General features: G+C 40.8%; 3 protein-coding genes across 3 annotated transcripts in view; all 3 read left to right on the top strand.

The window, feature by feature from the left end:
* Positions 1-10,156, top strand: part of kif6 (kinesin family member 6) — a 71,895-nt gene extending 61,739 nt beyond the window's left edge. Inside the window, exons 17-23 of the mRNA XM_080480525.1 lie at positions 1,491-1,578; positions 1,721-1,856; positions 4,165-4,253; positions 5,915-5,995; positions 6,075-6,182; positions 7,278-7,407; positions 8,525-10,156. Coding sequence (XP_080336651.1) covers positions 1,491-1,578; positions 1,721-1,856; positions 4,165-4,253; positions 5,915-5,995; positions 6,075-6,182; positions 7,278-7,407; positions 8,525-8,527 — 635 coding nt within the window. The 3' untranslated portion in view covers positions 8,528-10,156. The remainder of the gene's footprint in view (positions 1-1,490; positions 1,579-1,720; positions 1,857-4,164; positions 4,254-5,914; positions 5,996-6,074; positions 6,183-7,277; positions 7,408-8,524) is intronic.
* A 1,069-nt stretch (positions 10,157-11,225) lies between these two features.
* On the top strand, positions 11,226-13,433 carry LOC308120114 (potassium channel, subfamily K, member 16-like; the record flags this gene model as incomplete). The annotated part of the gene is made up of 5 exons (XM_080480526.1): positions 11,226-11,438; positions 11,678-11,792; positions 11,881-12,047; positions 12,142-12,310; positions 13,222-13,433. The coding sequence occupies 5 exons, from the start codon at positions 11,226-11,228 to the stop codon at positions 13,431-13,433; spliced, it is 876 nt and encodes a 291-aa protein (XP_080336652.1).
* Positions 13,434-14,348: 915 nt separating this feature from the next.
* LOC308119673 (potassium channel subfamily K member 17-like) lies at positions 14,349-16,774 on the top strand (the record flags this gene model as incomplete). Its single annotated transcript, XM_080479822.1, has 5 exons — positions 14,349-14,564; positions 15,422-15,536; positions 16,018-16,184; positions 16,269-16,437; positions 16,521-16,774. 5 exons carry the CDS (start codon positions 14,349-14,351, stop codon positions 16,772-16,774), a joined length of 921 nt encoding a protein of 306 aa, XP_080335948.1.
* Between the last annotated feature and the right edge of the window lie 4,313 nt (positions 16,775-21,087).

Here is a 21,087-nt window from a genome sequence, read left to right as displayed (position 1 = left end):
CTGACCTCTTCAATAACAAGTCTATTTACTGTGTTTGAGACACTGAGCTGCTCTGAGTGATTCGAGTAAACACTCGACACATGCTTGTGCACTTGTGCTGTACGTGCATCAGCGGCCACTTCAAAGCTTCTGCAGCTCGACGACCAAAGACTATAAGCGTCACGACTCGAACTCTTTCTCATTTCCTCTGTTCTGCTCTGATCAGTGACAGAAATGCTTTGATGAGGAAATCCCACAAAAATAAAAAATAAATAAAAATCCCCTCTTCTTCCAATTCAGACACCAAAGTTCTGTCTTTGTTTTTCCCGCATCAGAGAACATCTCACAGCAGCTTGGCTTCGATTACACTGCGCCCAAAGTTTGGACCTTTGCCTCTGAAGGAAACGCACGCATGAAAACAAACACTGAAGTACGACTGCATGTCATTAAAATAAATTCAACCAAATTGTGGACAACTGAAAGTAAAAAAAAAAAAAGTTGAGAATGATGTTAAAATTTCATGAATACAGGTCATGTGAGCTCTCAAGAATTATAGTTATTTTCAAGAGTAATGGTGAAAAAAATGTAAGGATTATAGATGCACTGGTACGGTTTTCATCCTCATTTATTTTAAAGAATCTCCAAACCGCTGACATCAACTCGTCCTGCCAGCGTAACTGTGGGTGACGACGCGGACACACAGTGTCGTGTAGTACTCCCCCGGGTGAAAAGAAGGCCACAGCGCAGCACAGACAACCACACATTTACACTCGTGGTCACTTTACTTTACCAATTCACCCGGAGGAGAACCGACACACACAGGGAAAACATGCAGACTCTACAAAGGAACACCCTCAAGCCCGACATCGAACCTGAGAAGTTCTCGCTGTGAGGTGAAAATACGAATCACTCCGCAGTACATTCGCTCAAATGTTTGACGCTAAAGTTAGATAAAATGATGCATAGATAAACAGAGTAGAACATTTTAGTCGTTATGCAGTTTAGGAAAAAGCTGGGATTGTTGAGAACAACGATGATGTCACAAATGGATTATGAAAATCTCAGGAGTGAAACAGATTTTAATCCAGATCAACAAACTGTTTTCTGCAGACCAAAATTAAATATCAAAGATAAGATAGAAATGTTGAACATAATGCCAATATTGAAATAGCATTCTGACTTTCTCAAAGTTAAAATAGAATTTTTGAGATTAAATTAGAAATGTGTGAAAATAAAATAAGCTAAAACCGGCTGAGATTTGGTGATTTATTAATTTTTTTTTAATGAGACTTCATCATTGTATTTAAAATAAGAATACAAACTGCCGCCGATACCTACACATAACAAGCTTGTGACTTTAGATCAGCCGTCATCAACCTTTCTGAATCTGATTATCAGTTCAGGGGTACCTACTCTAACAAAAAGCCACGTCATACATATTTGAATAAGTCGAGTTTCAAATCATTTTGTTTGAAGAAGCTTCCCTGCAGGGTAACGTGTCGATACCGCAGGCGTCTTGGAGAATCACTCTGAGGCCGAGGAGAAGGACGACCCGGAGGAAGAAAGACTGCACAAACACATTGAGCAAGAAAGAAAGACGTGAGTTGAAGTGCATGCTAATAAATTGCCATTCCAAACATTTCCCAAGCTTCTCCCAGGAGCCCGTTCGGATTGATTGGACACAGCGGACGCTCTGAATCACGCGCAGAAGATGAATTTGGTGCTTCTAATTTCTCCTCAGTTGCAAGAGCACCTTCGGTCGGCTGAAGGCGCTGAGGACAGAGATCGAGCATCTGCAGCTGTTGCTGGAGAGGGCAAAGGTCAAGCTCCACAAGGACTTCCTTAAGTGGTGGGACGAGGAGGCTTCCCGTGTGCAGGTGACTGACCTTACCTTTCTCCTCTGACACTTGTGACAACACCACATAAACCGCGTAGAATGTCAGAGACGTGCTTCTGACATTTGGCACGTCTCTTTATTTTCCTCCCTGTATTTATGGATGCTTTCTTTTGTGTGTTTCCTCAATACTTTCCTCTGTGGACATGTTACCGTGTGCAAACCGATCTGCACGTGTCTTTGTCTTCGGAGGCTTTTACGGCACAGGTCAGCCGGCGGCAGCTTCCATTCAACGTCATCCCCAACGGGCCCCGGTGGGAAGATATATGTAGGAGGGGAATACACAGAAATGCAGTTCAACAGAACTCAATGTGACCCAAAAGAGTGCCTGGAGAGCAGCTCAGACGCAAGACAGCGGCAGACATCCATGCACGGCGTCAGCAGTTTGTCTTAACACGAACAGAATGTCCGTGAGGTTTCGCCGTAACACCGTGGGGGGTTCAGAGATGAGTCAGTGGACGTGTCAGGGGGAAATCATTTTAGGAGATATAGAAGATTTTACGGTTCGATGAAAGACAGATTTGAGAAATATTTGGAGAGAAACCTGAGTTAACTGCCACACAAATCATCATATCCATATATTTGTCCAATTTTTATGCGACTTCTTCATAGACACGCAATCACCCCACAAGTGAGAGAAGCAGACTCAAAAAAAAAAAAAAAAATATATATATATATATATATATATATATATAAATTGCGGTTAATATTTTAGCTCAAACAAGGTTTATTTTAACAAGTTGATTCATCTTGTTTCAAGAAATGATCTCAATGAATTTAAGTCAGATATTTGTTGATTCAGTTATGTTATTTCACCAGACAGAAAGACTAAAGCAAATAATTTTATTTTCATTTACTCAAGTTAGAAAGTATTATTCATCTATCTATCTATCTATCTATCTATCTATCTATCTATCTATCTATCTATCTATCTATCTATCTATCTATCTATCTATCTATCTATCTATCTATCTATCTATCTATCTATCTATCTATCTATCTATCTATCTATCTATCTATCTATCTATCTATCTATCTATCTATCTATCTATCTATCTATCTATCTATCTATCTATCGTCAGTAATAATACATTTTTGGAAAAGAAAAATTTCTCAGTTAATGCTGAAATTAATGACGGAATGATTAGACATATGTATATACGTCTTCAACTTAAAAATAAGAATAATTTATTTTATCTGACTTAAGTCTGTAACGTGTCTTTTGAAAGGGTTAAATCGTCCTTCTTGTTCCTCTTGACTGAGTTATATTTACTCCTCAGTTGAGATATGTTGTGCTGTAAAAGAATAAACAAAACTTTTTGTATATTGAGATTAACATCAGTGCCAGTCCAGTGAGCTTCTGCTGCCACATGATTGATCTGAAATTCTTTTTTTGGTTAGTTTTTTTTAATCAGCTTTAAGCTTCACTTCAGGGACAGGAAGTGGAGGGATGACTACAGATTCAGAAGCTTTTCACTTTATATGGTATTTGAGCAGGTGGAGGTGTGGTCAGGAAAAGTATAGACTCGCTTACCACTGTCTTAAGGTACGCTTTATTTTCCAGCCTGTTTCTGGATTTAACCCTTTAGAAAAGTGCCTTTCGATTGATAAATACAGTTTTTGAACAGTACATGGTTCATATGACTTCCTAAAATCAGTGACAAATACCTCACATTTAAAATTGAAGGCCTTTTTAAATCCTAAAACCTTCACATAAATACAGTTTATTTCAAGAAATTGAAAGAAAACAATTGACACTTATTTTCACATACTTTTTCATTTATTGGAAGTAGCCTTCCAAATGATTTTGAAGTGAGCTGGGGTTTTTTGTTTTTTCCCCCCAGCCTACTGACACATCTCTCCACTCACACGTTGCCCGGCCTCGCTTGCTGTCGTGCACATTTCAGAAAACCAACCGCAAAGATGACGTTAAGCAGTAACATGTGACGAGCAGACGCTGTTGGGTTTTGATCTCACGAACGGAGGGGGATCTCTCACTCACGTCGACACACGCATCGGGAAGGAGGATGTCTGACAGACGAGGCCCAAACATGTGCACGCTCAACGCAGGAAGCCGTTGTTCTCCACGCTTGTGTGCATCCAACCGTTCATTGTTCGGTTTCTGCTCAGCACACGTGTAACCGCTTACACTCTAAGACATGACGTTGGCGGAGAACGTGGAGGTCATCCCCTCAGTCTGGATGGGCGTTCTACACGTCGCTCCTTCTGTTTCTGTATCATCTATCCGCAGTGCAAGAAATAATTCTGTCGTTTCTCATAACTGTGAACAGGATTCTGAGTCGGGGGCCGCAGCAAGATGGCGCTCAGCGTCGCCCCCTGGAACCTCGCAGCCATCTTCACCTGGCACTCCAGGATTGGGGTAAGAAGCGATGCAGTAGCTGCTCTTCTGCTTTTCGCCAGTCCTCCCAGCCTTACGATCCGGCGGCCAATGTACATCTGCACCTCCTAAAATGTGGACCATTACTTTTAATGGTGGCGTCATTAGGAGGCCATTGTGAGTCTCCTCTGAGCTCATTGGTCACACACGGGGAGCGGGCCAACGTCCGGCGGAGATCCACCAGCCTCTCGCTGACTCCTCTCTGCTCCAGTCATTACTGTTATTTTTACCTTTTCGCCATCTGTGCTTGGATGGCTGGCCAACAACGTGCAGCTCCCACCATGATCATTTCCATGGAACAAACGCCAAATTCATGTTTTTATCCAATGTGGTTGTGGTTATTAAGAAGGATCTTCAGGAGGAGCGATGGCTGGCGTCACAATGGTTATTTATAAATAAGAAGGATCTTAGTGTTTGTCCAGGTCGTACAAAGATGTGAGCAAAATTCATCACTGAGACTATAGAAAGAACACTAAGCTTTTCGCATTGGAGCACAAGGGAGACAAAGTCATCACATGGTTCGTGACATGTCATATCAAGATACATTTAACATAAAGAAAGCAAGCTCCAATTTTGCCTGAAAGGGAGTCGGAATAAGAAAACTTATTTAATCCCACCCATTTTCAACTAATATTCTATATAATGAGCTTCCCTGTTTCAGCTTCCATTTTCCATAAACTATGGACTCAAAACTCATATGGCAATCATCTATACAACAATTTTAATAAATCATACAGAATTTTGTTTTATAAAACATACCAGCAATGGTAAGGAAACAAAAGCAGATATCAACACTCGTAGACAGAGTATTGATATAAAATTGAGACCCACTCTCTCTATATTGTGACCAGACCTGATGTTTATATAACAGTTTAACTCTGTGAATGGTTTGACATTGCTTGATTTGTATTTCCAATTTGTTCCAAAGTTTCACTCTGCATACAGACACACAACAACCTTTTAGAGTGGATTGAGCTATCGGCAACTTACACTCTCTAGTCATCTTCTGCTTTTCAGAATAATGCACCACCTCTCCCCCTCTTGTTTCGAGAGCACAAATCACCATGGTAATCACTCTTATCAGTGACTGGCTGATTAAATAGCCCTCTTCACAGTATAATTTCCTTCTGAAAAGGTCATTTCTTCAGCTGACAGGTTGTGGAGATGGACCGAACAAGCAGGGCAGTTTGTGATTCGTGAGAATCTGCTGGTAGTGTTGTTTGTCATTTCCAGCTCCTACAGGAATGGTTGGGCTAACCTGTCCTGTGGGAGTGATAGACTGCAAAATGTTCTGCTCCCGTGCACCAGAATGGCGAACGGCCAGCCCACCAAACTGATAAAACACCACAATATGAAAAGCTGTGGCTCACCGAGGCTCGGCTTGCTTGGGATTTTGCCAATCCTACTAGTTTGCCATCACATTTTGGCCTATATAGCACCACAGAATATCACAGGTTTTAAGGTTATTCTATTTCTTTCTGAAATTTCTGAGTTCACTGAGTACTTCAGTGAACCACGTTGGCTAAAAGTGCACTGTATTGTAGCTCCCTCTTGTGGTTGAGACAAGGCTCGGGTTCCGTATTTCACATGTACGGATACAGACATAACTGCAATTAAATACTCTCCTGGCATATTTGTTCTAGTTCTTCTGGACTGAGCAGTACATTGAAAGACTCTTCTAGAAGTGAAGACCCTGATGTAGATTCTTCTGTTGAAGATCTCAGGTAAGCCAAGCTCTTCTTTCTTCAGCTCTCTTGTCCAACTCAATGTCTTTGTCACTATGGAGTTTTTACCTTTCTGCAGTTTCAGAAGTAATGACCCCGAAGGTGTATTCCATTCACCACCTGCAGTTGCCTGGCAGAACACATTCGGAGACGGGAGGATGACTGACAGAACTTCTCCTGAGTGGAGGTAAGTCACTTCTCATGGCCCCAAGAAAGGTTTCTCTCGCTAATACCTGCAGAGGTCCCGGTGTTCCCTCCATCAGTTCCACCAACATGCAAGAGTCTGATGGAGATTCTATGTGAAGCCTCCCAGAGCAAACCCACCTGGAAGAAAAGACACCGACAGGCTTCCAAATTCCCTCATTCTCATTCTGAACAGAAAATATGAAGCTAATCCAAGAGGGATTAACAGTGGAAATGATCCAAACTCAGTTAATGCAACCTGTTAAGCACTTCAACGAATGAGTTTATTATGAGGAAGGGTGCCATTGATGACTTTGATTACCGTCATTGACTACTGCAAAGTATGGCGGTAGGTCTCCAGATTAATTCTATCAAACCATTGACATTTCAAGCTACAATACATTCATTAGTTTAGTTCAGTAATTACTGGGTAGTTCCCATTGAGATTTGGTTCAACTGTGACTAAAATGACTTTTTTCCTATGATTTATTCCATTTTGCCACATTGGCACATTAAGAAAGCTGAATGATTGAACCTAATGTTTGACGGCTTTTGAAAAGAGTCCAGGATTCTAAGATGTCAAATATTTTTTTTCTCATAAACTCACTGACTTTCACATGTTGAATACATTTGTCATGTCCCACATGTTTGCAGAAGCTCTGAAAAACCTATACATGTAGTCTGGACTTGTGAATTTTACAGCAGGGTCATGTTTTCTCTCCACTTATGAACAAGGCCATAAATTTTTTTATATCTTTGTGAAGTCATGTCTACAGACTCATGTTAACAAATCAAAGACTTTGTGCCTCACTCGAAACGTCGCAGCTGAAATTACGTTTTTACAACCGCAGCAAAGCACACAGCGTAACTATGTGTTTGCTTTTGTTCCTCTCCTGCAGCCACAAGCAATACAGAGAGTCTATTGTTATATGCCGTGTTCATTTCTTTTTTTTTAATTTGGAACCTGAACAGCTAGAACATTTTACAGCTGTGATCATAGTGTTGGGGATTATTTTCTCTTCTAAGCGCACAAAAAGTCCCACTTGATCGGTCACTTTGAAGAGTTTGAGCTCATATTTTCATACTGTGTTAATTCTAGTGCCCTTGACGCCACCACCATCCCCCCTTCCTCTATTCCACTGACCGGAGACCAGCGGATTGATTCTGACATCCTGGCCTTTGTCCGGGCCAGACAAGTCCTCCTCAGCAGGACTGGTGACCCACACAAGGCAAGAAACAACACACACACACACACACACACACACACACACACACACACACACACACACACACACACACTGATGGCAGCAGGTACCATTGTGCGGAACCACTGCCCTCTAGTGTGGGGGGCATCACAGCACAACTTCTTCCAGTGAGGTTTTCCAAAGACATCATGATTAGCCCATCAGTCAAATAAAGAAATCTCTAATTGAGTCATGCTACATTAGAAATAAATGTGTTTTTCTTAAAAGAAATGATTATCCTATAATCCACTCGACATTATATTACCTTCTGTGACACCTGATAACTGAATGTGTCTTGTTTTGAAGAATACAGACAATATGAACTGGAATCCTTCGGGGGGGGAAAGTTGCTTTGAAGATGATGTCAGGAAATGATATAAGGTTATTCAATCAATAATAATTGAATAATCTAACTAATAAATCAGACTGTATAGCTTGGTGGCTTTTTCACCATGAAAAAAAAAAGGTTCCTGATCTGACCAACTGTTCCTGTGTGTGCATGTATTTCCTCTGGGTACTACTTAAGTGGTACGACATAAATGCATGTGTGTCCGTTTGACTATGAAATAGGTAAAACTAATTTTATAATTTTCTTACCTGAATATCTTTCCTGACATACATAAGGGCAGATAAGTACAGTCTCATCACTTAACATTCTTAAAATAATTTTTATTATTCATGTTTATTTTTTTAATTCATTTAATTTATTTCTTGTTCGTTCATTTTAGATAAACCACGTCCACTCAAAACAGTATATTGCTTGCATGGGTGCTGAAATGCAACTCTATATATACATTCAGAATGTACTACATTATTTAAATTACATGCAAATGATAAGGGAATAAGAAAGTAATATGTATTGGTAGGCTAAATCAAATATCAATATTATATAATTAAAGCAACATCGATTGATTGGTTAATTTTGCATGTTATTTATTTGTTATTTGTCTATTTAATGAGCACTAACTCACTTAAAGTTTAGTTTGTTTCAATAGAATGGTTTTTTTTGAACCTCTGAAAGAAAGCTAACTAACATACATCTTTCTTTGCGCACACACTGAAATCATTTTTTACCATTTGTAACGTGAACTCTCTTTTTCAGTGACTCACGCAACGAAGCACATGAGGGATTCCTGTGGCTTATTTACCTGCGGAACTGAAGTGGAACGTTACCCAGGAAACTGGACACCCTATACAGATTCTACATCACTGTCAGACTGGAAGTTTTGGTGACTTCAGTTGGGAAAACACTGGAATTACAATCCAGTAGTAGTCACCTTTAATTCCACATTTTGAGAGCTGGATCTTTAAGTTATTCATGAAATTTACTGGAAATGTATATGAGTAAATATTTGTATAAATGAGTTTAACCCCCAATGATTTGTTGATGGACCATATGATTCCATATATGGAGTCTACCTCAACATGTCAAAGGCAGGGAAACACCACTGAGAGACCTCCTTAATACATGAAATTCTTTAAATATACAAGAAGGTGTTTGTCAGGTAACCTACATTATGTATTCCGATTAATAATGATTCATATTTGCTCATATTAAGCATATTAAATGATAGTCTAGATATATATCCATGGTGCCTGTAATCAGATTCTTCCTGTCCAGAGTTGTGTCTGCAAATCTTCTCAAGGACAGACAACCTGTTGACATGTTTGCATGGCTTTGCATTGGTTTGTTTGACAGATGACCAGCAATTTCCCACTTTGCATCCGGCATTAGTTGCTTTGGAGAAAGACTCTTGTTTGGACTAGAGGGTGTGCATTTCCTCTCCAAGTTACTTCAGTGACTTATAATCAAGTGATAGTAAGTCACTGGTGTAACTTGGAGAGATAACTGAACCCAATTTAATCATTTTAACACTCAAGGTAAACTCACACTTTGTCTCTGTTGCATGCTCCCTGACTCTTCTACTGCTTATACAGAATAGCAGCCCTCACCCAAGCCTAACTTTGTTTGGATTTTAGTAGCCCTATCCAATCAGGGTACAATATTCTTTGTATTCTAGTGGCGTTTTATTCCCAGTGCGAATCAGCACTCGTCCACATTAAGATGGTCCAAAAAGAGCAAATTCAGACAAGTTGCTGAGGTCTGCTCAAGATCCACTGAAGGGATTATAAACAATTTTTGTTGTCATGCCATTGTATGTTGTCCTGGTGCGAAATTCTGTTCTCGAGGCCCGGTCGACACTGAAAACAAAAATAGTCAAGAATGAAATAGAATATAATACAATTAAAATGTAAAATAGGATGGAAAAGTAGTTTGAATTGGGCAAACAATATATACAGTGTTTACTAGATAGATAGATAGATAGATAGATAGATAGATAGATAGATAGATAGATAAAAATTCCCCAGGATCCCCCCACATGAGCTAGAAAGAACTTGGAGGAATACTAGAGTGTCTTACTTCTTTTGCCCTTCTTCCACTATTGCTGAAGCAACAAAATGCAAATAGCGTGAGTAAAAAGACAAACAAAATGGATGAATATATTCGGTGAAGGGACACACTGAGCCATACTTCTCAATCAGTGAATTCCAGGGTTCCTTTTAGTGTCGTTGTATAAAATGGAGCGGCTTGCCAAACAGTCTCTTTATGAATGAATGAATCATTCGGTTTGAGCGTGAGGTGGTAATAACCTGTCACTGCAAGTTTGTCAAATTTGTGACCTCATATAAATTATATTCCACTATCAGTGATAAATCTGTTCCATTGTCCTCCAAATGCAGCGTCTTTTAAGTCTTTTACCGTCAACCTTTGTCGTATTGCAATTACTGTAATGGCCACTGGAGATGTTTACTTCAGAAGATGATTATTCAAGGTTGATGAAGTGTTCTGTATTGACGCGTCTACTCCAAAGTTGATGCTTCACTTGTGTCATCTTAGTTTGTTTCATGCTAGTTTTATAAACACGAAAGCCATTAGAGACTCTCAGGAGGTTTCCTTCAACTCTTTGGTTTATGGCTCACAATCGAGCAGCGCTCTCTGCGCCACTCCAAAATGTCATCTCCTCCCTCTCCAGCTGACCATAAAAAGGTTTCACTCCCTGAATGTGGTGGAAAACGTTTGCTGATTGCTCCAGCAGACTTCCAGGAAACATTTATTTATTTATTTATTTATTTATTTATTTATTAATTATTTTTATAAGATTATGCACCGAAGCATCCATGCCTAACTGAATTAAAACGATCACCTTTGACTTGAGTGAAATAGCAGTCGAATCGACTGAGGAGTATAATAAGTGGTGGTTGTCCTACAGCATCTGTTCTGATGGTTTCTCACTCGCACGATAATCTATCTCCGTATTAAAAGCCCCCAGAATCAGCGCGGTGCAGGTGCTCCAACAACCAAAACGTTTGATTCTGTAAAACATTAACTTTTGTTCTGCTGACAAGACGCTGCCACTGCTTCCTTATTAGTGGAAAGAGTTGGAAGAGTGTGTGTGTCCAGATGTCACGCTAATGGAAAAGAGGAGTTTGATCGTAACCCGAGCAACCCCACAGATCGATTGGTCAGAGGACCGGAGAGGTTGGACGGAGAACATTTACAGAGCAACAAAAAGCAGCTTTACCCAAACAGCCACCATTTCTGGTGTAGGACTTATTTCCCGTGGAGAGGAATGCCTCAGGCTTCAGTGATGGACATGTGCTTTGGTGTCTTGCTCATGAAATATCTTCATTTGATCAACAATTTGAGTCTTTGTCATTTCTGAGGTGAAAAAAAAAAAAAAAAACCTCTTTCCTAACCTTGAGCACCAGCGTTTGCCTTTCCTGTTGCCCCGGGGGAGTTGATGGCGAGGTTTGAATTTACCCGGGTCAAAGTGAGCTGGACTGCACTTTTGGCTCTCGCCTACTTCACATATCTGGTGGTTGGGGCCATCATCTTCCAGGTGCTGGAGCGAGAAGCTGAGAACAACAACCGAAACCACTTCCAGCTGGAGAAGCTGCACTTCTTGGCGAATTACACGTGCCTCGATGGACCGGCTTTGGAGAAGTTTGTCCAGGTTTACATTCACCCTTTTTTTTGTGTGTGTGTGTGTGTGTGTGTGTTTAGTAAAATGTTCAAATGTGTGCTCATTAACAAGTTGTATTGTTGTGGCATTATGGACAAATATACTTTTAATTACCGAGTTGACATTGGTGATGTGGGAAACTGCAAAAAATCTATTTTATAATGGTTATAAATGGTGGTGCAGTAATTTGAGCCTAATAAATTAACCGTGTGTTGGTTTTCTGTGCTCAGGTCATATTAGATGCCTGGGAAAAGGGAGTTAACCCTTCGGGCAACTCGACAAACCCCACAAACTGGGATTTTAGTAGCTCCTTCTTCTTTGTTGGCACAGTCGTCACAACTATAGGTGAGTATCTGTCACTGCATTTCACTGTTTGAGGTAAATCTTCCCTACTAATACCCACTTCTTCTCTTTTGTTTTTTTTTATTTACAGGATATGGTAACCTCTCCCCGAGCACTGTAACTGGTCAAGTGTTCTGCGTGTTTTACGCATTGTGTGGAATTCCACTGAATTTGGTTTTCCTCAAGCAGCTGGGAAAGTGCCTCGCCGTCCACCTGGGCCGACTGGAGCGGGGAGTCGTGTTGTTTGTCCCTCACAAAGCTCAGCAGGTACCAGATGGATCCATCAATACAGAGTCGTGCCTTTGCTCTGCTTCGTTGGCGTAACTCAATCTTCCTCGGTGTTCTCTCCTAGCGAGCCATTGAGGTTCTCGCGGTGAGTTTCTTCTTTCTCACCGGCAGCCTGCTGGTTCTGGTCATCCCTCCGCTGCTCTTCAGTTATGTGGAAGGCTGGACGGTTGGCGAAGGCTTCTATTTCGCCTTCATCACACTTAGCACCATTGGTTTTGGAGATTACGTGATCGGTGAGTGATCATGTGGTGGAAAGATGGCCACCTTTTTGTGAACTTTTGTATTTATTTTTTTTTTGTGTGTAATGCCATTTCTAGAAACTCTGCAATAGCGTAAAGTATGAATCATAACAGAATTAAACTTTAAACCCTTGAAAATAAGCTCCAAAGACAACAACTCTGACAGAAGAGCCAAGCCGCTGTAATGTCTGCACAAGGCAGTTTCACATTATCGATGTGAAATAGGTAAGGCCTTCTCTGAAAGAAGCACATCTGGCTTGAAAAATGACTCCGATTGTTCACCTACACTCCAGCCATTACAAGTCTCTCATGCCGTATGCCAGATCATACCATCACATATGCAGATCTTTGAACCTTGTTTGGCGCCACGGTCAGTGTGCATTCATTTCTGAATGAAAAATACATTTTGATTCGTCACATCACAGGACGTGTTTTCGAGATGGAATCCAGAGGGGTCGGTAGTATCTCTATATTTTACTCAGGTCTGGATTTACATTGATACGTCTGTGACTGTTGTAGCAAACTGTGTTCACAGACAATGGTTTTCAGTATCGTCTCTCGGCCCATGTGGAGACGGCTGCCATACCTGAGGGTCTTTAATGATGGTTTCTTTATGTACAGTATTTGCATTTTGATTATTTCTGAATTCACAATATGCATTTTAGAGGTCTGCAGAGGTTTTCATTGTCAGAGCCGAAAGATGAATGGTTCTTTTGTGATGTTCCAACAACTTAGAACCATTGTCACATAAAGAGAAATTGTAGAAAATGATAATAGAAAACCCCCTTAGCTTATTTTCTGTGGAAGATTTGCCATTCATATGTACATGCTACCATTTGCCAGATTTGACTTATTTTCACCTAAAATCCTCACCTTTTTTTGTCATTTTGTTTTATGTTCTGTAGGAACCGATCCGGACAAGAGGTACATCTCTCTGTACCGCAGCCTTGCAGGCGTTTGGATCATCTTTGCTCTCGGTTGGCTGGCTCTTATCTTCAACATGGGAACCAGAGTAATGGAGCATGTAGTCATCCTCACTCACCCGGGCTTTAAAAAACAAAAGGAAGAGGAGGAGGACGTTTCTTCCAGTAAACTAGAGGACATCTCAAAGATCTGACGCAGAACCACCGACTGGACCACCCACAAGAAGCTTTGACTTCTTGGAATATATGTTTTATCATTATCACTTGTTGTTTTTTATGTACTTATGCAACCTTGTTATATAATATTTAAGGCTAGAAATACATGATACAATACTGTGGGGTTTTTTCTCATGTCAACTGTGACTCTGTACAGGAAAGAACAGCTAATGGATGAATGTAGTGTTTTGTTTTGGGATTTTTTTTATTTGTTTTGCTTTGCAGTTCTACCTCAACATCATGACGTGGTTTTCCACTCACACATGGGCATGAATGACTTAATTCTTGGTCTTCATTAATGGCAGTTGAAAGACAAATCTCACATGCGAAGTTATCGTTTCTGTCCGCTTAATGTAGCCAGAGTGTGTGTTTTCTTTTAACCCCCATCTGCGTGTGTGTACTGATGGTAAGCTCCAGAGAATCAAGCACCGAGGCCTATCTTAAACAAACACATAAATGAAGGCAGTGATGTGAGCTGGAAAATAAGGAGGCCAGTCTGATGGACAAAACTATCAAAATGGCATCTTGTTTCGAGTTAGTGCGGCGTGGCTCTTTCTTGACAACTTGTGCACCTCAAACCAATTGTCGTCCACTATGTTGCTATCTCAAGTCGAAGAAGAATGATAAACAATGTCCTTTCGCCAACGTTTGACCTTTTCCACAGTCTGTGCTGCTGTCTCATCCCCGTCTTGTGCTGCTCTGGATTTGCATCTCGGGCCAACTGGAGTGACTGACACTGTAGCACGGGTGGAGGTTCATTTGCCTGCAATGAAAGACTTAGAAGCCGGACAGGTTAACCCCTCCACTCCTCACCGTCTGCGGGCTGCACAGGTCAAGACGCCGGACTCTTCCTGGATCTCCTCTTCAGTCAGGACAGACTCCCCGGAGCTCAGATGGGAATAAAAGAGGTGCTCAGTCTGGTGAGGGTGCCCTCCATCCTCATGCTCGGCGTGGTCTATGTGGCCTACGTGCTGATCGGAGGGGTGATTTTCTGGAAGGTGGAGGGAGACCTTGGGCAAAAGGACATCAGCCAGTTGCTGATGAACAGAAGGAGGCTGCTGGCAACGTACACGTGTCTGAACCAAGAGGGCCTGGAGGCCGTGGCGCAGGTAGGGCACCGGAGCAGGGCTCATTAAAGATAATGGGATTTTGCCTCCTCTTTCATGCTTTCTGTTTGGTGGTTCTGTTCACACTGTTTGTCACCATATTTGAATCTCAACTATAACCCTACTCCTCTTTTGCATTTTCATATATGGCACTGGAAATATGGTTCATTGGTCATAGTAAACAAAGGTAAATCAAGCAGCACTATTTTTTTTTTTCCAGCATCGATTTACATTCAGCAGTTCTTGTCTGTTTTCGTTGAATCACTCACATAATCAGTAACAGTAGTGGAAGTACCTATTTAAGCAAAAAAAAAAACAAAGGAAAAAAACACTGAGTGGTGGTTATGTGGCAAACAAACAAAAAAAGGCAGCTTTTTCTATGCAAATTCCAGCTTGAATAAGCTTTCGATACTTCAACTTTGCCTGTGTCCCGACCTGATGTGATTTTCAAAACAACAAATTTACACACCTTAACAAAACTATTGGGATTTATTCAAACTTAAACTTTAAATTCAGTCTAAGAAAACTGCACATGGTCCAAACTTGAACACAGCAGTAATAAGGTGCCAGAGCCTTGGCAGGGTAAATGTAAGAGAAGCTGCTTTGATTTACATTGAGCCCTCGCCAGTGCACAAACTGTGAAGCAATTATGATATTTATTAATCTTTTGCTGACCGTTGTGAAAATGCCAAATTACACCTGTGCAGGTTGAAGAAGTAGTTGATAAAGAGGTTTTAGGTTTCATGTGTTATGGATGCGATTCCTCACATTGGTCACAACTCGGGGTCACAAATAGCCAAGAATAAAAGGATGAACAGTTTAGTTTCTGCTTGTTTGTTTATTGTTAATTTTTGTTTCAGGTTCTTCAAGACTCATCGAAGGTCGGCCTCAGTTTGAAAGGCAACTTCACCACGGACGGCTTCTGGAAATTTACCAGCTCTGCTGTGTTTGCTGCAACGGTGGTGACGACTATAGGTCAGACATCAGACGATGACGTTCAGGATTCTTCTTTTTTTTTTTTTTTTTTTTTTTAAATCATGATCCATTGTTACTTGGTATGTTAGAGCCTTTCCAGACAGACCGAGTCTTTAAAAGGAGTGTGGGAGTCTGTAATGTGACGCCAAACTCTGTGGAGTCCAGACACTCTAAAAATCTGGTGCTTCAGTTGTTTTGGATGGTGATTCACTGTTAATGCAAGTTGATGCTACTAAATCAGCCTGATGTAAATGGACCGAGAGTTTATCCAAAAGTAACAACACAGCCTTTTTAGCAGTTCTTCATCTAAGACCAATCTGTATTATCACCTTAATGAATATCATTTTACAGTCAACACCAGTCAGTGCCACTTCTTGATGCTGTTACTGACACAAGAATTGCTTTTATTTGTATGAAGCCGTTAACTCCTGAACCTCCCTTCGATCTTCCACCTCAGTGAGAAAACCCTCTTGTGTTGCAGGTTATGGAAACATGAGTCCCAGCACCATGACCGGCCAGATCTTCTGTGTGTTCTTCGCTCTCTTCGGTATCCCACTCAACATTGCGGTGCTCAACAGGGTGGGCAAGTACATGCTCGTCATGGAGAGGAACATGTCTGATTACATCAAGAAGAAGACTGGACAAAAAGTGAGTGGATCGCAGCGTCCCGATTGTCTTGTGTGGTGATGGTTCGGCTGTCATCACCGCCTCTCTTCTCATGTCTCACGGCAGAAGTGTACGCGCTTTTGCATCCACCTGGTGTCTTACCTGTGTGGGACGGTCCTCTTCTTCATCGTCCCAATGCACATTTTCCAGCAGCGTGAGGGCTGGACCTACTCACAGGCCATCTACTACTGTTTCATCACCCTCAGCACCATCGGTTTTGGAGATTTTGTGGCAGGTATAGTGGTCACGTAAAGAAAAAACAACAACTGTAAAGATCAAATCTACGTTGGAATGAACTGTACTCTTTGCTCTTTCCAGACAACAATCCTGACCGGGTCTACCCAGACTGGTACAGCGTCCTCATGGCCAGCTGGATCTTCTTCGGCCTGGCTTGGCTGGCGCTCCTCATCAACCACTCCCTCGACATCCTGGAGCGGCTCAACAGCCACTTCAAGCTGCAGTGGTGCGGCGGGAGGCAGGAGGAGTCGGGTTCTGGCGACGCCGAGGATCACAACCCCGACACGCAGGTGGAGGACGAAGACGATATCAAGAAGCCCCCGGTAAACGAGTGACCCGCGAGAGGCGGCGAAGACCTCGGCGCACGTGCCTTAGTGACCGAACCCTGTAGTAGCAGTTGGTCGACCGTGTGTGTGTGTGTGTGTGTGTGTGTGTGTGTGTGTGTGTGTGTGTGTGTGTGTGTGTGTGTGTGTGTGTGTGTGTGTGTGTGTGTGTGTGTGTGTGTGTGTGTGTGTGTGTGTGTGTGTGTGTGTGTGTGTGTGTGTGTGTGTCAACAGACTAAGCAATGGTTTGTGAGCTTTGCTACCGTCACTCCTCACCTACCACTGACTCATTTTTGCTGAGCCAGGTGTGTTTGTTTGACGGCTGTTTAGTCTGCTTCTCAAACTGTAAACAAGCCTCGCTGCTAAATCGACCTAGTAGAAGAAGAAAATATATATATATATTAAAAAGCAAAACTTGGAGTGACTAAACCTAAACTGTGCGTAAGAAAGTAAGCAGACCGGGCTGTCTGCGGGTGAGTGAACAGTGGAAAACTACCGTGAGTCAGCCTGTTGCACTTTAGCCGTCTTATAGTACCGTTTTTTAACAGCGAATGCCAGAAAGCCAATCTTCTGTTGGCTCCGTGGCATTTATGTCGACTATCTTGGTGACAGAGCGGGATTAAGCCCTATATAGATTAAAAATTAGGTTTAGGTTCATGTAAATGATGCTATTTGCTTTAGCAAAATGAAAATAACTCAATTCGTTACCATGACGTTTTTTAAAAATTAAAAGTACAATGATGGGGAAAAATACAAGGATAAAAAATTATTTAAGTTAGTGGAGGTTCAGGATAAGCCAAAAGCAATATGGAGATTACAATCAGTCTTGTTTTTAACTTTAATTCTCACATAGATTTTTATTCCTAACATTTCTCACTTATTGTCTAAATTCAGACTTTTTGACATTATTGTCTTAGTATTGATTTCATTTTCAATATTTCATCTTTATTGCCATTTTTTTTTTTATTACCATTCTCTGAATATCTTGACTTCACGGTGGAGAGTTAAAAACTTATTCCAATTTTTTCATTTATTTTTTTTTACATTTCAGCTTTTTCTTCGCACATTTGAACATTAGTGTCAATGTTTTGTATTTATTTGCATCCGACTCAACAATCTGACCATATTGTAAAAAGTCCAAATAAATTATGCGCATTTAATCCATATTTTTTAGGTCGTATTTTTGCTTATGAATTCTTGACCTTCGGATTACATTGTGTCCTAGCAGGGCTCCCATAAGCTGAACGTTTCCTGATTTTGGTTATCGTCATATTTGAGTGGGTGGTGGTGTTTTTGGGTTACAAATAACTGTAGGGTTCTAAATAATTATAAAAATAACTATGTTTTAACTTGCATCTCACAATATTGTGCTTACCAACAAAAATAATGCTTAAAACCTGAGAAATGTTAACAAATTTTCCTACTTTGTCCCATGTAAATTATAATTGATGCTGAATTCATCCATGCATCCGCTAGGTGGTGCCACTGTATTGACAGTGGAGAAATGATTCCCACAGGCCTGAAGCAAGGCAGCAAAATCTTTACATACTGTATGTTGGATTATACTACCTACACTGATATTCTGAAGATCTACACTCATCGAGATCAAATACAAACTTGTGCATAGTGTATTCTCTTTGTACTTTTCCTCACCAATAAATGTGTACAGTGACACTTGCATTGTGTGTTTTGGTCCTTTTTGGTCTCAGAGGGAGTGAGGAGGAGTGAGTGACAAAGACAGACGGCAGAGAGAGATGGACAGCAGGACAGAGCAGTGGAAACAAGAGGTGGGGGTTGGAGAGATATCTGAGAGACAGTGAAGAATTTCCGACGGCAGTTTTCTTTCACTGAGGGTGTTGAGATGAATGGAGTGAGAGTGACAGGACCGTTTGGCCACGGTTCAATGAGGACGGAGTATGTGGGAGAAGAGGCGCCCCTTGTTTTTGCTCCCGTCCAGTCAAACCTCCCCTGCCTGCAGAAAAAAAATAAAAAATGAGATAAGGTGCTGGATATAAATCCCCAAATTAACAAAGTGCCAATGAAAAGTGATCACAGACCTTTTCTTCCCGAAACGTACGATAATGTTTTACAATAAATACAAACATTTACGTAGCTGACGTTTAAGTATTTGTGCTTTTTGATAACAGTGCGCTTTCTCTTGCCCCGTGTTTAAACCAGCTGTGTTCCTTGGCCCTGCGGCCACCAGGTCTGAGATAATCACAGATTGATCTATTTGAATACTTAATAGCAAAGATTTGTTTTATATTTATAATTTTCTCGTCCTGAATTTGCAGAGGTAAATGCACGGTCTAGGAGAAATCATTCATCACAATTCAGTCAGACTATATGTAACATCTGGGGTGTTGGTTAATGTTGGTCTTAAGACTCAATGACTAAGACTAACTGCTTTTGCAGAAGGATTCAGGAAGAACTCTAGGATTTCTTTAAATTGTGCAATATTCCTTTCACCTGCCATTATTTTTCCCTTTTGCCGAGCTCACAGCTGACAGGCATCCATGCAGCGTGATGCTGCCACCGCCATGCTTCACAGTGTTTGACGTAGCGTCATGGTCCGATGGCCAAAATGTTAAATTTGCGTCGCAGCAAATCAAAGAACCTTCCTCCAGTGGCGTCTCTCACGTGCCAAAAACAGTTTCTTTTGATTTTTTTAATTCTTTCCGAGTCCTTATCGGTGTGTTGATGGCGACTTTTAGTCAATATTCCTCCAGAACAGGGAACATTGTTTTCTTTTCCAGGGTGTAAAGACGCCATTCTTCTATGGGAGCCTTGGTTCAGGAGTTTCTTCTTGACTCTCTTTTTTTTTTTTTTTTGGAATGTCAACGATGTGTGCAAAAAGACTTGAGACCAGGACTGCGGTAAGAATGTGCAAAAGAAGGAAATCCAGTCGTCCAGACAGAGCCATCTGTATCATCACGTGATCTTCATTTAGTTAACTTCTGCATTACTTCCATCAGTCAGCTGAGCTTCATTTAAATTAGATTTTTTTTTTTTTTAAAAATCCCCTTCCAACATCATTTCAAAGTTTGACCTGTTTTTCGATACCTTAAGGAATAAAGTCCACATGATTGAGACCATGATTCATCTGAGTTGCAGTAAACAGGTGGGAGTGGACGCATGCCGCTGCTGACCTCACTAGTATGCACACAGACAAGCTTCTGCAGGGGCTGTTAATGAGTAGTCAGGGTGAGCTGAACCTTTGTGGGGCTTTGCTGCAGGTCAGGCTGTTCCAGCGTTATTATCTGTCTGCTCCACTCTGTTCTTACCAAGACGGTGCGAGTGCAGCCTTGTTGTCCGGCGTTTGGGAGGTAGGCAAATGACCTCTCTGTTCCGCCAAACATCCTGTGCTGACATGTTCACTGAAGCTCTGCTTTGCATGTCCTCAAGGTGGCCCATTAGGACTGAGTATTAGAATCACATTAGGACTGAGTGATGTTATTATTTACAAAATACAAGGAAGACTATTTAGATCTGAAATTTCTACTTTATTTACAGAAATTTTACTTAATTTTTTATTTTCACTTCTTTCTTGGTTTCTCAACTCTGATGTCTCGATAATGACAACAATTCTACTTTTGTTTATATTAAGACAAATTCTCTATTTTGGAGAATGCAGCTTTATTCTCGACGTTTTGAGTTCATTCTTGACATTTTGTATTTCAGTGATGTAAAAGATATTTCACAAGCGTATTCTTTTTTGTGTTGTATTCTTATTTTTTATTCAGAGGCGATCTACACTTTTTAATTAATTAACTTTTTTTTTCAGGTTATTCTCACATTTCATTATTGATTTAATACATTTTTGGAATTTTATTGTTTTCTGAAAATTTTCAAATTCATATATTCATTAAATGTTCACTTTCTGAATCTTATTTTTCTTCTGATTAAATTTGATTATTTTATCTAACAAGATGCAAATCTAGTAGTTTCACATATTTCACTTTTATTTAATTTTTTTGTTTCTTTGTTTGTTTGTTTGTTTGTTTGTTTGTGTCTGTGTGTTGTCTGAATTTCCCCATTTTCATAGTGGATTTTGGTCATTCATCAATCTATACCACCTAATCCTGCGCAAAGAGCCAGAACTTTCCACACTGCCCGTACTAGAACCTACAACCTTTTTGCTGTGAGGGGAGAGCACCAACCATGGCCCCACCGTGCGACCCCGGAATATTATTGTCATTTATGGTATTTAGACAATGTATTTGAGTAATTTAGTGTCCACTTTGACCTTGAGGTTTTCAGAGTGGACGCAAACACACAGAAGAGCCGAGAGGTGACGACTTCCAGCAGACAAAACATTGTGCGTC

This window comes from Lipophrys pholis (assembly GCF_963383615.2).
Source record: "Lipophrys pholis genome assembly, chromosome: 14".
Classification (NCBI taxonomy): Eukaryota; Metazoa; Chordata; class Actinopteri; order Blenniiformes; family Blenniidae; genus Lipophrys; species Lipophrys pholis.
This window is presented reverse-complemented; position numbering and strand designations above follow the sequence as displayed.